The sequence below is a fragment of the Periophthalmus magnuspinnatus genome, chromosome 24, assembly GCF_009829125.3.
Source record: "Periophthalmus magnuspinnatus isolate fPerMag1 chromosome 24, fPerMag1.2.pri, whole genome shotgun sequence".
Lineage (NCBI taxonomy): Eukaryota > Metazoa > Chordata > Actinopteri > Gobiiformes > Gobiidae > Periophthalmus > Periophthalmus magnuspinnatus.
This window is the reverse complement of record NC_047149.1, coordinates 11,985,809-11,999,978: the sequence shown is the minus strand read 5'-3', so window position 1 is coordinate 11,999,978 and position 14,170 is coordinate 11,985,809. Positions and strand designations below refer to the sequence as shown.

The following is a 14,170-nucleotide window of genomic DNA, read 5'->3' as shown; positions in this document are numbered from 1 at the left end:
GTTGGGTGTTTAGATTGATAAAAATTTGTAAGTAGTACAGTTAAAGGTAAATGACTAATGAACTAGTAAAAATATGCTGTAGAGCAAAATACGCAATCCTGAATATATGTATCAGTCATGTCCATTTAAACATAACACTGTTTAAATGGTGCACTTCTGTATGTAACTTTATATGTGCTGCGTTCTACACTACTGCAAGCGCCACAGATCAAACTTGTAACTTAGCTTGGTGGCATAACTTGCTTGTCTCCATGGAGATAGATAGATAGAAGTTAAACGCCATACTGTGGAACAACTCAGGCAAAAAATTCAATTCTGTCAACTGGACAAAAGTTCACTCTAAAACTTTTGTCCAGTTGACAGAAATGAATTTTTCTTTTGCTATGGATCTTACCTGGATGACTGAAGGATCACGCAGACATCTCAGGTAAAGCAATACCATCTCCAGCTAGACAAGTCACTGAACCCTCACCAGAAAAGATATATAGCCACCTTTAAAATTATGATCTTATGATTTTGTAACACATACTAAAGATAATAAATATTACATAGATGCATAAAGATGAGAGAGTTTTATATATCTGAGATTTTTTGCTGCATTTCTGAATTTACATATGATTTTCGCATTAGAGATTTCTCATTCCCAAGATGAAAAACAAACAACGAAAGACATTAACTTTAAATATGTTCTGGTTTAGATTACCATTACAATAATATATTTGCAATGATTATCTTCTGGCTATCCCTTTAAATCAGACAAAGGATGTGTACTTATTACTTGTTCTACAATGCAGCCATTCATCCATCTATTCCTCTATTATTTGCCTACTAAATTAACTCTGCAATGTTGATAAAAGACCTGCCCCCTGAGGTAAATAACCAGCCTGCCTCCCATTGTTAGCAAAAGCAGTATTAACCACCATTAGCCCCTGCCTTTGTTACCCTGCTCCCACCTGTGCACAGAACTTGGACTTGGCCACAGCGATGATGAGCTTTAACACAGGGGAGATCTGTGCCTGGAGCGGGGTTACTGTGTGGATGACCGCCGTGAACTGCTGCATGGGGCTTTTACCTGCAAAAACACACACAAAATACACAAATATAACCAGATTATATAGTGAAGTGATTGTAAATGCAGTTGTAGGTAGTTTGGTTGGACTGGTGGAGCGTCGGACTGCACCTGTCATCCATCTTCGTGACAGGGGCCATAGCAGCGCCGCACATGAGCGAGCATTAGTAAACATGTCCAAACCAGGAGCAAAAGCATAACTATAAGAGGCCCCTTCATCTGTGTGTGAATGATGGGCTGTGTATGCGCTGCCATCTATTTAGTTTTGAAAATCTATCTTCATTAATTAATTAAAATATAGTAAAATTCTCTGCAATATTAAATAGTCAGGATGCAGAATTATACAGTATATTAACACGAAAAGTAAAACATAACATCATGGAAATGATAAGTTAATTACCATCCTTCAAACACTAAGTAGCAACTTGTATTTTTAGTTTTAACAATACAATTACTAACGATACTGTTATCAATAGTACGAATACTAATACTACTACTGCAAATACTACCACTACTACTGCTTGTATATTAATAATGTACTTGAAAATGGAGTGCAAGTAAATAAAAAAAAAATGCAAACAAAAACTCATCATTCAAGACATAATGAGTAATGACAATATGATGATTGTATTAACTGCTACTTCTACTTGGAGTAATTGCATTTTGAAGTAACTGAAGTTGGGCAAATTCAGAATACTCTCTCTATAAGTTTACAGTCCATTTGATGATTTCCCTTCCCCCCCGTGTCTGCCATTCACGCAGCTCTGATGTGGTCATCTTGTGGAGGGGTCCTGGCTTGTATTTGTGTGTATTGTGTCTTTTTGGTCCAGTTGGCTCCTGTCTGCTGGCACTTCCTGTCCCCAGAACCTCCCCATCCTCTTTGGACTGGCCTCTAACACAGCACCAGCAGATCAACGTGGGAGCCCAGAGCCAATGTGCAGCAACTGTTCCTCTGGTTTGAACAGTTTCCAGATAACAAAGTTACTTTCTATGTTGTTCAGAAAAGCATGCTGGAAAAGTTTGCTCAGTAATGCTACGCTAAAGAAGACTTTTTTTCTGTTACTAGTAATAAACTATCAAATCCATACATAATTATACACTATGTGAATGACTCAGAGTCTAAAGTGCCTAAATAATTGCAAGTATGCACAAGGCTGGGTGGGTTACAGTACAGTATTACTCAAACGTGCATGAATCAGTCAAAATACAACTTTAGCTAGTAAGGTAATGACGGAAGAATGAAGGAACACCACTACAACATGATTAAATACTCATAAAACAAAATGTCTCCTTTAAATTACATTAAATTACTCACTTCTGAGCAACAAAAGACAGCACATTTTCCAGTTCCAGTCCACTGTAAAACAATCTTATATTTCATTATAACATAACCTGGTATTGACAAACAGGAAGAAACTGAATATTTTCATCTTGGCTATAGTACATCTTGTTTTTCCTATTCATCATTTAGGTAACTCTAGAACATGGGTATATCTTTTAAGGTGTTTCTGGCTCCTTCTTCTTCCCAATAAAAGCATTGAGAGACATCAGGTCTGAGTTTATTTATATGACCTGACCACAAGGGTAGACCTCAGGCTGCCATAAGTACAGCTGAGCCCACCTGAGAGGGCCGGTCAGGGGCCACATGTCAGCCAGATGGATGGGCCGACACTAAAGAGCACTTATCCTGGTACATGTGTGTATTCCCCATTCCCCACACACACATGAATCCAGGCAATGGAAAATTACACATGACGGGCTATAGCTCCGTTTACCTGGGTTAGATTTCTGCTGCTGTTTATTTGAGATAAATGAGATGAATTATGTTATAGTTTTCTGGGTATTGTATTGTATTGTTGTACGGCATTGATGCTGTGGTGCATGTTACTGGTACTGGAGGCCAAACACTAGGCTGGGTAGTGATGCTAATATGGAGGACAACTAGTCGCTCTCTTATTTATTCATTATGGTAACATTCGTCATTAATGTTTGCATATTTACGCTGGAAGCACTCTTAAAGTTTTTTTTTTTTTACTTTAAGTCAGGCATGTCCAAACTGTGGCCCGGGGGCGAAACGCAGCCCTCAGACCAATTTTTCTTGGCCCTCAAGCTTTCAGTTGAATTGGCCCATATTACCTTTTTACAGTACATTTTTGAAAATCTACTTACTGCCCTTCAAATATTGTCCCATTGAGGATGTAAGCATGAATAAAGGTCTACTGGTTCAGTCTAACTTGTAATAAACACACAGATTTGAAGTATTCACTGTACTGGCGACCAGTCTATGACCCTCAATCGGCCCTCAGCTTTGTCTGTGTTTTTATATGTGGCCCTTAATAAGAAAAGTTTGGACACCCCTGCTTTAAGTGATAATCGTAGCCGAAGTGGTGGTGGAGGTAGTAGTAGCAGAAGTTGTAATACCAGCAATCTAGCAATAACAACTTCTGCAACTACAACCATGCATTCAATGGGTCTTAATGTCATCAGTACATTATAGTCAATGTACTTCTCCAAATTTTCCAGGTATACATGTATTTCAGAAAGTACATGTTTGTGTATGGCCCTGCAGCTATATAAAAATCCTATATAAACCAAAGTGTGTTAAGCATTCACTTAAAAATATGCAACCTTGCTGGTGGAGGGTCTGTCACTTGCCTGTCAAATATGCCATGGTATGTCATTAAACTAATCAATCTCTAGGCCAAGTTACAGGTTAGATCTGTGGAGAGGTGTATATTTTAAAGGTATTTTTGAGCAATATAAAACCTTTACTTGAACAGGCAAACAATAACACTCCCATGAACATAAGCAGGTGCCAAACACTCCACCAGGAAAGTTACTTAGTGCAGCTATAAAACGTATCTCATTACATCTGCACATTTAGGTTTCATGACCAGGGCAAACCGTGCAGTATATGTCCCACTATTATACAACCTGACATAAAGATCTTCCCCTGGCTGCAGAGGGCGCCTCGCTGTCACAGTAAGTCAAACTTTTTTTAAACTTTACGGCCAAATTTGCAACCGCTCGGCCATCAAAAGTTATGGCAAGACCGCCTCAGACATCCACACAACTTTATTCCCCGAGCAGAAGCAGCGGTAGCAGCAGCATTGGTGACGAAGACCAAGGCAGGAGCTAAAATAGAGATTTAGTGCAGCCCATCTCTGCCTATATCCCGCAATTCCCTCTTCCTCGATCCCACTAACCCCTGAGTCCACAGCTCCTCTGAGAAAGCCAAACATCGATCTGAGTTACAGCGGTCCATGGAGAGACACAGCATACACACACACACCCACGGATACATATAGACTATAGAACACGGTGAAACTTTACCAATACTTTTGCCTTATAGCTTTAGCTGCTGAACTTTTGACACTAAAACTATTTCCAACATGCAAGCATCTGAGGGCATTATAAAGTTGACATATTGTGATTTTTGTGGCTTGGGAGGGTATAAAAACTGACATTTCTAGTATTAAAATATCTGATTTAACTAACTGTCCCATCAGTGTTTATTCTTACATTTTATATTTTGCTTTACACGATCGACAACTATCTCAAAATGCTCCAGTAAACCATTGCTCATTCAGTCCCCCCGCACATACACTTTTGAAGCTAGATGCCCTGGGGTTGAGTGACAAGCACTGTTCTGCACCTTTCGCTTCTACGACCAGCACCAACCACTCGCACACACACCACAACTGTTCATAGGCAAGGTGAGTGAGTTGTCTCGCCGAAGGACACAACAACAGTATGCGCAGGACATGCTTACCCAGTTTGTGGTAGTAAAAGGGGAACTGCGAGGGGTCAGTAGAGTATTGGGGGAGTGCATAGAGACCTCCGGGCAACAAATTCCACAACAAATGATTTCTGGAGATATGGGAGTCCACACGGTCCTGGATAATCTGGAAGGAAAAACACACATACATCAAATTTAGTCACACATTCATTAGTTTCAAGTTGTCTCTACTCAAGAAGTTTTAATGTGTACTGACAAGCGAGGGGTTCCTTTGGGCTATATGACTGTGACGTATGACTACATATAAACAATGATTAATCTGTTGTTTATGAAAATAGGCCACATTTTACAAACCCATTCTTTGGAGCTTAAACTCAAAACAAAAAAACAAACAAAAATCAGTAAAACAATCTATATAATCTTAATATATAAAAATAATAATAATAGTGTAACAGTGAGAGTTTTGAGCTGGATGCCCTTACAAATGAACTGGCACAAAGCTACCCTTGCATAAACCCACATGTGGAAGAATTAGGAATTGAGTCATTAAACGCAGCTGGGATGCCTCCATTTAGTGTGCTAATTAGAGGAGACAGTGTTGTTAAAATGACTATATCCCTATTGAATAATTAACCTCATTACACTTTTCCTCCACACTTTGGACAAGGGCTCGACTGGTTTGGCCCTCCAGTTGCCCGGGAGATGAGTGACATTAGCCCACCAGAGAGGACCCGTGCTGGGGCAAACGCCGTTCCCAACACGAGGAGTCCATTAGTTATGAAGCTAATATTATCCGTATGGCCTTAGTCGAGGTGACAGGAGCTGGTCAGCCGCCTGCAGCCTGGTCCAGTCTACAGGGAGTTCATAGGGAGGTATGTGGTGCCTCAATTTGATTCTGGACTTTACCGCACTGGCAAGATCATTGATAAATTAATGTGAAAGGCCTAAGCAAGGATTTATCTATAGAAAAGACTGTAATTTCCTTGAGTGCAAAATGAGACAAAAATGGGCAACATGTTTGTATGTAGGTTTACTTTATTTTCTTGCATAATACTAGAAGGGGTGCAACGTTGACAAAAAATAATATCTATCTATCTATGCATCTATCTATCTATCTATCTATCTTGATATAAATAGATATTTAGTTGAGATGTAATTATTGCATAAGATGTGAGTGGGCCACTCACATCTTATGCAATAATTACATCTTAAATAACTTTATGATCAGTTCAAACCCTTGATTGGGAGATTAGACTAGGCATTTCTTTCTCTTTTTAATGTCAACTTAAAGGTGTTTTATTACAGATGATTTATTACATATGCATATCTCCAAAACAACAACTGTGATATTATCAATTTTTCGATATATTGTTCATCGCTAATTACTAGCATATTGTTTTGGATGAGTTCTTTTATTCAGGAGCTGCCAGCTGTAGTGAGGACAATTGGTTTGGCACTTGTGGATATCCACCTCTCCCTCTCCCTCGCACACGCACACACACACACACACACACACACACACACACACACACACACACACGCACACACCCCCACACACACCCCCCCACACACCCCCCCACCCCCCCACGCATACACACACACACACACACACCCACTCACAGTGAGCCTCTCAGTATGGACTTTACTGCTGTTATCAAGCATGGCTCATTTCACCCGTTTAGCCCGGTGCTACTAGTGCTGTGGGTGCTGCGGGTGCTGTGGGTGCTTGCCAGACCTCCGCACATCTGGACTATACCTCACACAGCTGTCAATATGCTGTGTCTAATTTCAGACACAGTGGGTATATCCAAGGTCTTCATTATGCCCTGGTCGGAAAATTATGTCGAACTGAATTTGGAAAAGAGTTAAACGTAAAATATTATCCTTAACCCAAACGTTGTACAATGAGCTTCGACATACATATAAGGGTTTATCTGGATCAAGTAAGTCAATGAATACTCAATAAAACAAAGTGACAACTACATGTGAAGTAAATACCTAGAATACATTGTGGTGTGATCTTATATAACCTTATAAAGTGCCATTAAAATGCCTCAAGAATGACTCATTTAGTAAATAAATTACTATATCCAATAATTTAAAACATTAAAAACTGCTAAAAAGCACTCCTGTCCTTGGATAAGCCACATCAGTGCTTCCTCTGACGTCCAACTGGATCAGATCCAAGTAGCCTTTTCTCAAATGCCCACAGTGATGTTCTCAGTGCGTTTATAGCTGTAATAATATTGATAGTGATGAAGATTGAACTGTTAAAGATGATCAATTGCGAGCTGTAATCCACCCTGAACCTCTGTATTAAAATATGGACATTACAGAGCTGTTTATGTGGCTGTATGGTAATGAGAAAGCAGTAACCAGAACATTATTGGAGTGAGTGTGAGTGTATCCAGGGCCGGGACGTCCCAGTGGAGAGAATCAAGGCCCTCACATGCCTCCAAGTGCACCAGCAGAGGTCAGTGCTGAGCCTCCAGCCTGTTGTAGTCTCTGAGGTAACACCCACGTGCAACAAACCAAGGCCTACCACACTGTACCCAGTTACTACACAACACTAAAAGTGAATGATTCTTATGTAAATGCTGCTATATTACCTTAAACGTGCACTTTTCTGAGGGAGTGCCACGTAGTTGTCTCAAGAGAAAGTTATTGATTTAGTGCTTTACTGTTGAACCTAAAATGTCCCATAGTAATACATTAAACTTGCAATTAATATAGTCTCCATGGAGACAAGCTGGTGGCGGACCCTGCAGTGGAAAATTTGCCTAGTGCAACACGTACAACAAGATAGTAGCAGTATTTTACAAGAGGGCTCCAAAATGCTTATAAGCAGATTGCCTTCACATATTGTGGATGGAGTACTAGTACGAGCCATATGGTGTAGTTAAACACAGAATGACAGCAGCTTTAGATATTTATAATCATATCTATATTTGTAAAAAGTAAATTAAATAATTACTAGATTTAACCTTGCTTTGGGAATTGGTAACTGTAGCAAACATTACTTTCCCAGGAAACAAACAGAGAGAAATCCATTGGTTATGTATTGATGGCTGTCATGAGCTAAAGACCCAGTGTGCTCTTAGCCTATTCAAGGATGCATGGTCAATAAACAGCCCACAGCGTGTTTCGCCCATGGACACAAATGTATCAATATGTAGTCAAACTAAATGTGGGGGCAGACGGAGCTCAGCAGTGCAGGATACTGAGGTCAAAAATACCACCAAGAATTAGAGATTTCCTCCAAAAGTTTTACTCAGGGAGAGAAAGATCCTGGCAGCTAAGAAGAGCACAAGGAGGTTGGCTGATTATGTAAAGCCCTGACAGAGACATACCGATATATTTTAAATCTTACTTCCAGTAGTGATATTAATTGCACTATCATTAACAATTATGTAACACCTTTCCACAGTGTCTTAAATGTTTCTAAGTACTCTTACATATTTTATAGTTTACTATCTCTAGGTGTTAAATTTATAACTCTGTGGTTTATTTCTGTTTGCCCACTCTCTGTCGAGAGTGAACTTTTAGCTTTTGCACTTTTGGGCGTTACATTAGTGCTAATATATTGAGGAATGTCTTACTCTTAGTGGGCGAATAGTAAAATATCTCAATATATCAAGCTGATATTTTTTTCTACAGATTTTTACTTCAGCTTTACTACAATCTGAGGGCTGATTTTAGTTTTGGGAAATATCAGGTATTGACTACAAACGTACAAGATACCGCATTTTCCGGACTATACGTTGTTCCGGAGTGTAAGTCGCACCAGTGGCAAAAATGCGCAATAATGAAGAAAAAAACATATATAAATCACAATGGACTATAAGTTGCATTTTTGGGGGTATTTTATCCGGGACCAAGAACAGACATTTTATCTTTAAAGTATAAGACGCACCTTCGGCCAAACTATGAAAAAAGTGCGACTTATAATCCGGAAAATATGGTAAATATTGGACATTGGTATCGACCATAGACTCTATAAAGAAGTGGACTAAGGGAGTGTGATGTCACCCATAGCGTTCAGCTCCAGTTGAATTAGGCTCATCGAGGTTACCAGTTATAGGGGCGAATTTGGAGCCGAGTTCCATATTTGGAATTTTGAGAACAAGTATCATAACAAATAAAGAGCCAATCTCAAACGGACCGGTTAAAGATACCGCCCCTTCCTGCCGCACACTGCTGGTTTGGCAGGGAGCAGGTGCTTAGCAATGCTGTCGATCAAACCTGTTGCTACCGCTAGCAGGAGCAACCTCGAGGAAAAAGGCAGCTGATTTGTCTCTTGTTAATGTTCATATCTTGATTTACGGACACAATAGCAAAATAAAAATACCAGGAGTATGTAAAGGGGGTTAATATGAACATTTTGAGAACAAAATGACGTGCTTGACAGCAGCAGCAGAGACAGAGCGACAGTTTTCTAATGTAAATTGAATTGGAGCCAGAGTCGATGGAGCCTGAAGTGTGCCCGTGATCACTTCCTATTTGGAATGTGCCGGCTAGCAGGTTAGCTATGTCCATTTATATATACAGTCTATGGTATCAAATGAAAAATCAGAGACCATACCTAGATTTTAGTACATCAGATCCGCATCTAAGACACTCTCAGCAAATATGAACAAATTTACTCAAGTCAAACACTGAATAGTGAATACTGTCTTTCTGAATCCTACCTCCAGGGTGGTTAGGACAATCTTGGCCACAGAGGAGAAGTAGGCGTCCCATAGGAATTGGGTCTGTTGGCGCAGAGCCAGGATCCTGTCACGGACCACGGACCGGGTGATGGAGGGCACCTGCACACACACACACACACACACACACACAACAACACACACAACACAACAGGTGACAGTCAGATTCACCGATGTGTGTTAGAGGGTACAGAGCTGTATTTGAACACACTGTGGGAAGGCATAAGGTATTTCATAGTAAAACAACAAGAAAAAGGCAAAATAACCTACTTTCCCTTAAAGAATTTAAATCTGTTTATCACAAGTATAGTGTACAACTTTGCTCCAAAAATAAACCCATTAAAATTGCCTGCTGCTATTAAAATCCGGTTCAAAAACATGGTTAATTAATGGTTATTTACAGGTGAAATACAATAATTTACCAAAAAATGGTAAAATAAAAATAGAAAATTGGAAATATGCTCTGTTAGGATAAACCACAAACTGGGTACAACTACAGTGTATTAGAGGTAGACAGGCATAATAAATGAAAACTATATCAAAGCTATTCAGAAATACTGTCAGACAATGAACTGAAAGCATAAACTGTATAAAGAAGTGGACTAGGTGAGTGTGACGTCACCCACAGCGTTTGGCTCCAGTCAAATGAAGCTCATCGAGGCTGGAGCAGTTATGGGGGAATTTGGAGCTGAGTATCAACCGCGAGCATTATAGCAACCAAAACACTATTCTGGACCCAGGCTGTTGAAGGTAACACCCCTTCCCTTACACCCCTTCCTACTCGCACTGCTGGTTTAGTGGGAAGCGGCAACACTGACAATCAAAATTGTTGCCAAGGCTAGTGGTAGCAACTTCGGGCAAAGAAGCCACCTAATTAATCTGTTATTAATGTTCATATCTTGATTGATGGACAAAATAGCTAAATAAAAACATCTGGATCTTGTAGAGCGGGTCAATATGTGCATTTTAAAACCAAAATGACAAGTCTCACTGCAGGAGTTACAGAGGGAGCGGTGACAATTTTTCAAAGTAAAGTGAATTGGAGCCAGAGTAGATGGAGCCAGAAGCACGCCCATGATCACTTCTTATTTGGAACGCAGTGGCTAGGAGGTTAGCTTTTTTTATTTATATATACAATCTATGACTGAAACCAGTAAATACATTTAAAACTACTGAAAGGAGTTCATTTTTCAAAGTCTGTGTAAACCACATTCAGGGATTGTGCACTTGTAGAAAAAAGATTCACTGAAGAGAAGGGGGTGAGGGGTTGTATTTATTTCTAGTCACGTTTCAGTCCAAATCGTGATGGATACCAGCCATAAACCCCACCTTAAGTTTTCAGACGGAGCTGGTTTACCACTGAAACACATTACATCCTATTTCTCAGTGCCTCGGGGAGAGTGGATGCCCCAGCTGCATTGCCATGGACAGCGTGTGATTTCGGGCTTGTCTTGTGCCCACTGATGCCTGGGGAAGAGGCAGCGGCGATAGGCCAAATCAGAGCACACAACCACATGGACCCCCAGGCGGTCCAGGCATCCCACACAAGCCGAACCCCAACAAAGTCTCTCTTTGATGGGATGCAGCTTCTGAGGTCTCCCTGGCTGAACAATTCTGCTGGAGGTGTGTACGGCCAATGCTCCTGGAGAGTTTGTTCTCATTAACTTACAAATGGAATAAAACAATGTTCTGTTTAGTCAATATGAGAGTTATCATATACGGCATATTAGGTTGTTTTTTTGTTTTTTTTTCTTGTTTGTTTGCTTTTTTTTTATTACCTCAGATGCCCTCCCAGATGTATTTTTTTGAGGTTCTGCAAAAAGACTACATTGTGATTACTGTGTTTGCTGTTAGCGTCCTTTAACTGTGCAATGTCATATCTGTAAAATATACTGTCCAGTGGCTATGACTGCATGTTTTTCTACCAAAAGCGTGAGATGAGTTACATGAAGGTTTGTTATTGCTCTAGCCTCCACATGTTGTTTCATATCAGCTGATTCTGACAGTTCATTTTAGGTTAGTCCAAACATACAGGTTTTAGACCACTTTAATGTAATGGGAAACATCAGCTTGAGTAAAATGATCAGAGAGGATTTGATGATAAAGTCCATGTTTGAAATTTCAGATCATAACATTCTGAACAGTCTTTAATATCAATATTTTTTAGTGCTGCTTTAAATGAATCCCTAAAAGGATTTTTGTCTTTACTACGATAAACAACAAAGATGTCCACACACAAACCCAATGCTGACAGGTCCATTCTAGCTACTTTTAGCATTCTAAAGAGCTGTGTATTCTAAACCAATTATGACTGAACAAATAAACCCTTTGCACATGCCTAGCAAATCCAGAATGATATCTCTGTATTCCTTATGAAAATTGATATCAGTCTGGTCCCTACACCCTCTGTTGTGTCTGAAGCCTGGTCAAACATGATCATGCAATCAGACATTTTTGTGTGACGAGTGTCACGAGTGAAATAAATATAAATATATATATATATATATATATATATATATATATATATATATATATATATATATATATATATATATATATATATATATATATATATATATATATATATATATATATATATATATATACACACACACACACACACACACATATATATATAAACATGCACACACATACATATAATGCAATGTGCAATGTCCACAGTGCAGGTCTGTGTGCATAGATGTCACTCGCCTGTCGACAACTGAGTGTGTGTGTAATTGCTCCAGTCTCAGAGGCGACATATAAACACCAATCAAATCATCTCACTTCTCTTCCCTCTAATTGCCTCTAATAGTGTTTGTGTATCTCTGCGGGGGCCCTGTTGTGCACGTGTGATTGTGTGTGCGTGTGTGATTGTGTGCGTGCATGTGTGCATGTGTGATTGTGTGTGGTGAGCTGTGCGGTCAGACTAAACGTGGTACATATTAAACAGTGCTCCATTGTGCCACTCTCTGATGTAATTGAAAGCAATGAGATTCCAGTGTCTCAGCGGGGGCCAGCGATCTGCGTTAGAGACAGAGATGTTCACAATCTGTTTACTGAAGACAGATAAAACGTCAGCACTCAGCAGCCTCAAAGATCCAGGACAGGAAGGCAGGATCTAAAACTATTAGGAAGTGAAGGAATTTGTTTCTAAGGCAATGTGCGGTCATGAATTCTCAGTGTTGTAGACTGAAGTAAAAGGTAGTATAGACTCAAAGGTGTATTAGAAGATTTCTGAGGGCCATTAAATGACTGTGAGTTCCAAGAGGATCACGTCAACTATTGGCCTTATCACATGTCAGTAATTCCTACTTCGTGCCGTATGTGATAGCGCTCACTCCCCAAGGCGCGTGCTTGTTTGTGTAGCATAGTCACATTAGCTCCCTGTGCAGGGCCACTGCACAAAAGACCAAGCCATTGGTTTTGTGGCTAAAATGTCTGCTTCAGTCATGCAGATTGTAAACCAGGTGTAATTTTGATATCTTAGTAGCTCAGGTTTGTGCAAGACACTTCTTCATTGAAAATGGATTGCAATCAATAAGTTCTGTCAAAAATGGAATGGTAACTTTTATCTGCTTTGAAAGTACTCACATGTGGCCAATTGACTGTGACCTTTCAAACCTTTTCAAAAATGACTGTGGTTAATAACTCAAATAGTCACCAAACAAGGATAGTTAATTACAGACAGGATCATGTCAATATTACCAAAACTTTGACGTCACTCTGATAGTAGTGGTAGATAGTAGTAGTTGTCTGATAGACAAATATGTGTGTAATGTTGATCTTTGTGTTGTTGCAATCACAATGATATCCCCTAAGGCCCATGCAGCACATGGACAAGACCCCAGCCTGTGCCCTAAGCTACTGTATGATGGGTGAGTTATAATCATCATTTTTACTGTGCTGATAAACATTGGTAAAATGTTGATCGTATTGTATTGTATTCACATTTTACTGCTACACCATTGCACATATTACAGAGAAATACTGCTTAACATGAAGATAATTATAATAAAATATGTGCATTACCCTTTATGTGTCTTGCTGATTTGAATGTTCTTTTATTATGGCCTCCACAGAGATGAGGAGATGATCTTACTACTCACTTGGCCAGAAACTGCTGCAGGAAAATATTCATGGTAAAGATATTTATGGATATGTGATTTTTATTATATCCTCACATGATTTGTCAACTGCACTTTTGCTTGTTAATGTTCTGTTATATCAGGAAAATATACAGAGTTCATCTTGCTGTAAATCTTACAGCACCTGTAGATTAAACTCCAGCATGTGCAGAACATGTATGTTTAAAAAGCCCAAACCCCCAAGTATCTCTTCAGGGGGATTTTCTACAGCTCAACATACTTCCCTGTCAAGCCCAAACAGCTCTTTTCTATGGTCCTTGCTTTACACGTGCATATATATTTTACCATAGGTTGAACATGTAGCCCTTCAAGAGCTACATACATCTGTGTGCTGCTGTGTGACAGATCTTACTGGTTTGAACCAGCCATTTGTAGAATCTACCATTAGTCTAGCAGCTACCACAGCTCATAATGAAGCAATTTAAACTCTAATAATCCTGTCTATAAAATCAATTAGAACAAAACAGTCTACTTCTCTGCAGAATACATGAAAGAAGTTGCATATTTT

At 39.5% G+C, this 14,170-nt stretch overlaps 1 protein-coding gene across 1 annotated transcript in view; it reads right to left on the bottom strand.

The window, feature by feature from the left end:
* Positions 1 to 14,170, bottom strand: part of LOC117392474 (exostosin-1) — a 152,411-nt gene that overhangs the window by 20,838 nt on the left and 117,403 nt on the right. The window contains exons 7-9 of the mRNA XM_055232319.1: positions 9,497 to 9,616; positions 4,842 to 4,974; positions 954 to 1,072 (exon numbers count right to left, since the gene is read on the bottom strand). Of these exons, the coding sequence (XP_055088294.1) occupies positions 954 to 1,072; positions 4,842 to 4,974; positions 9,497 to 9,616 (372 nt within the window). The remainder of the gene's footprint in view (positions 1 to 953; positions 1,073 to 4,841; positions 4,975 to 9,496; positions 9,617 to 14,170) is intronic.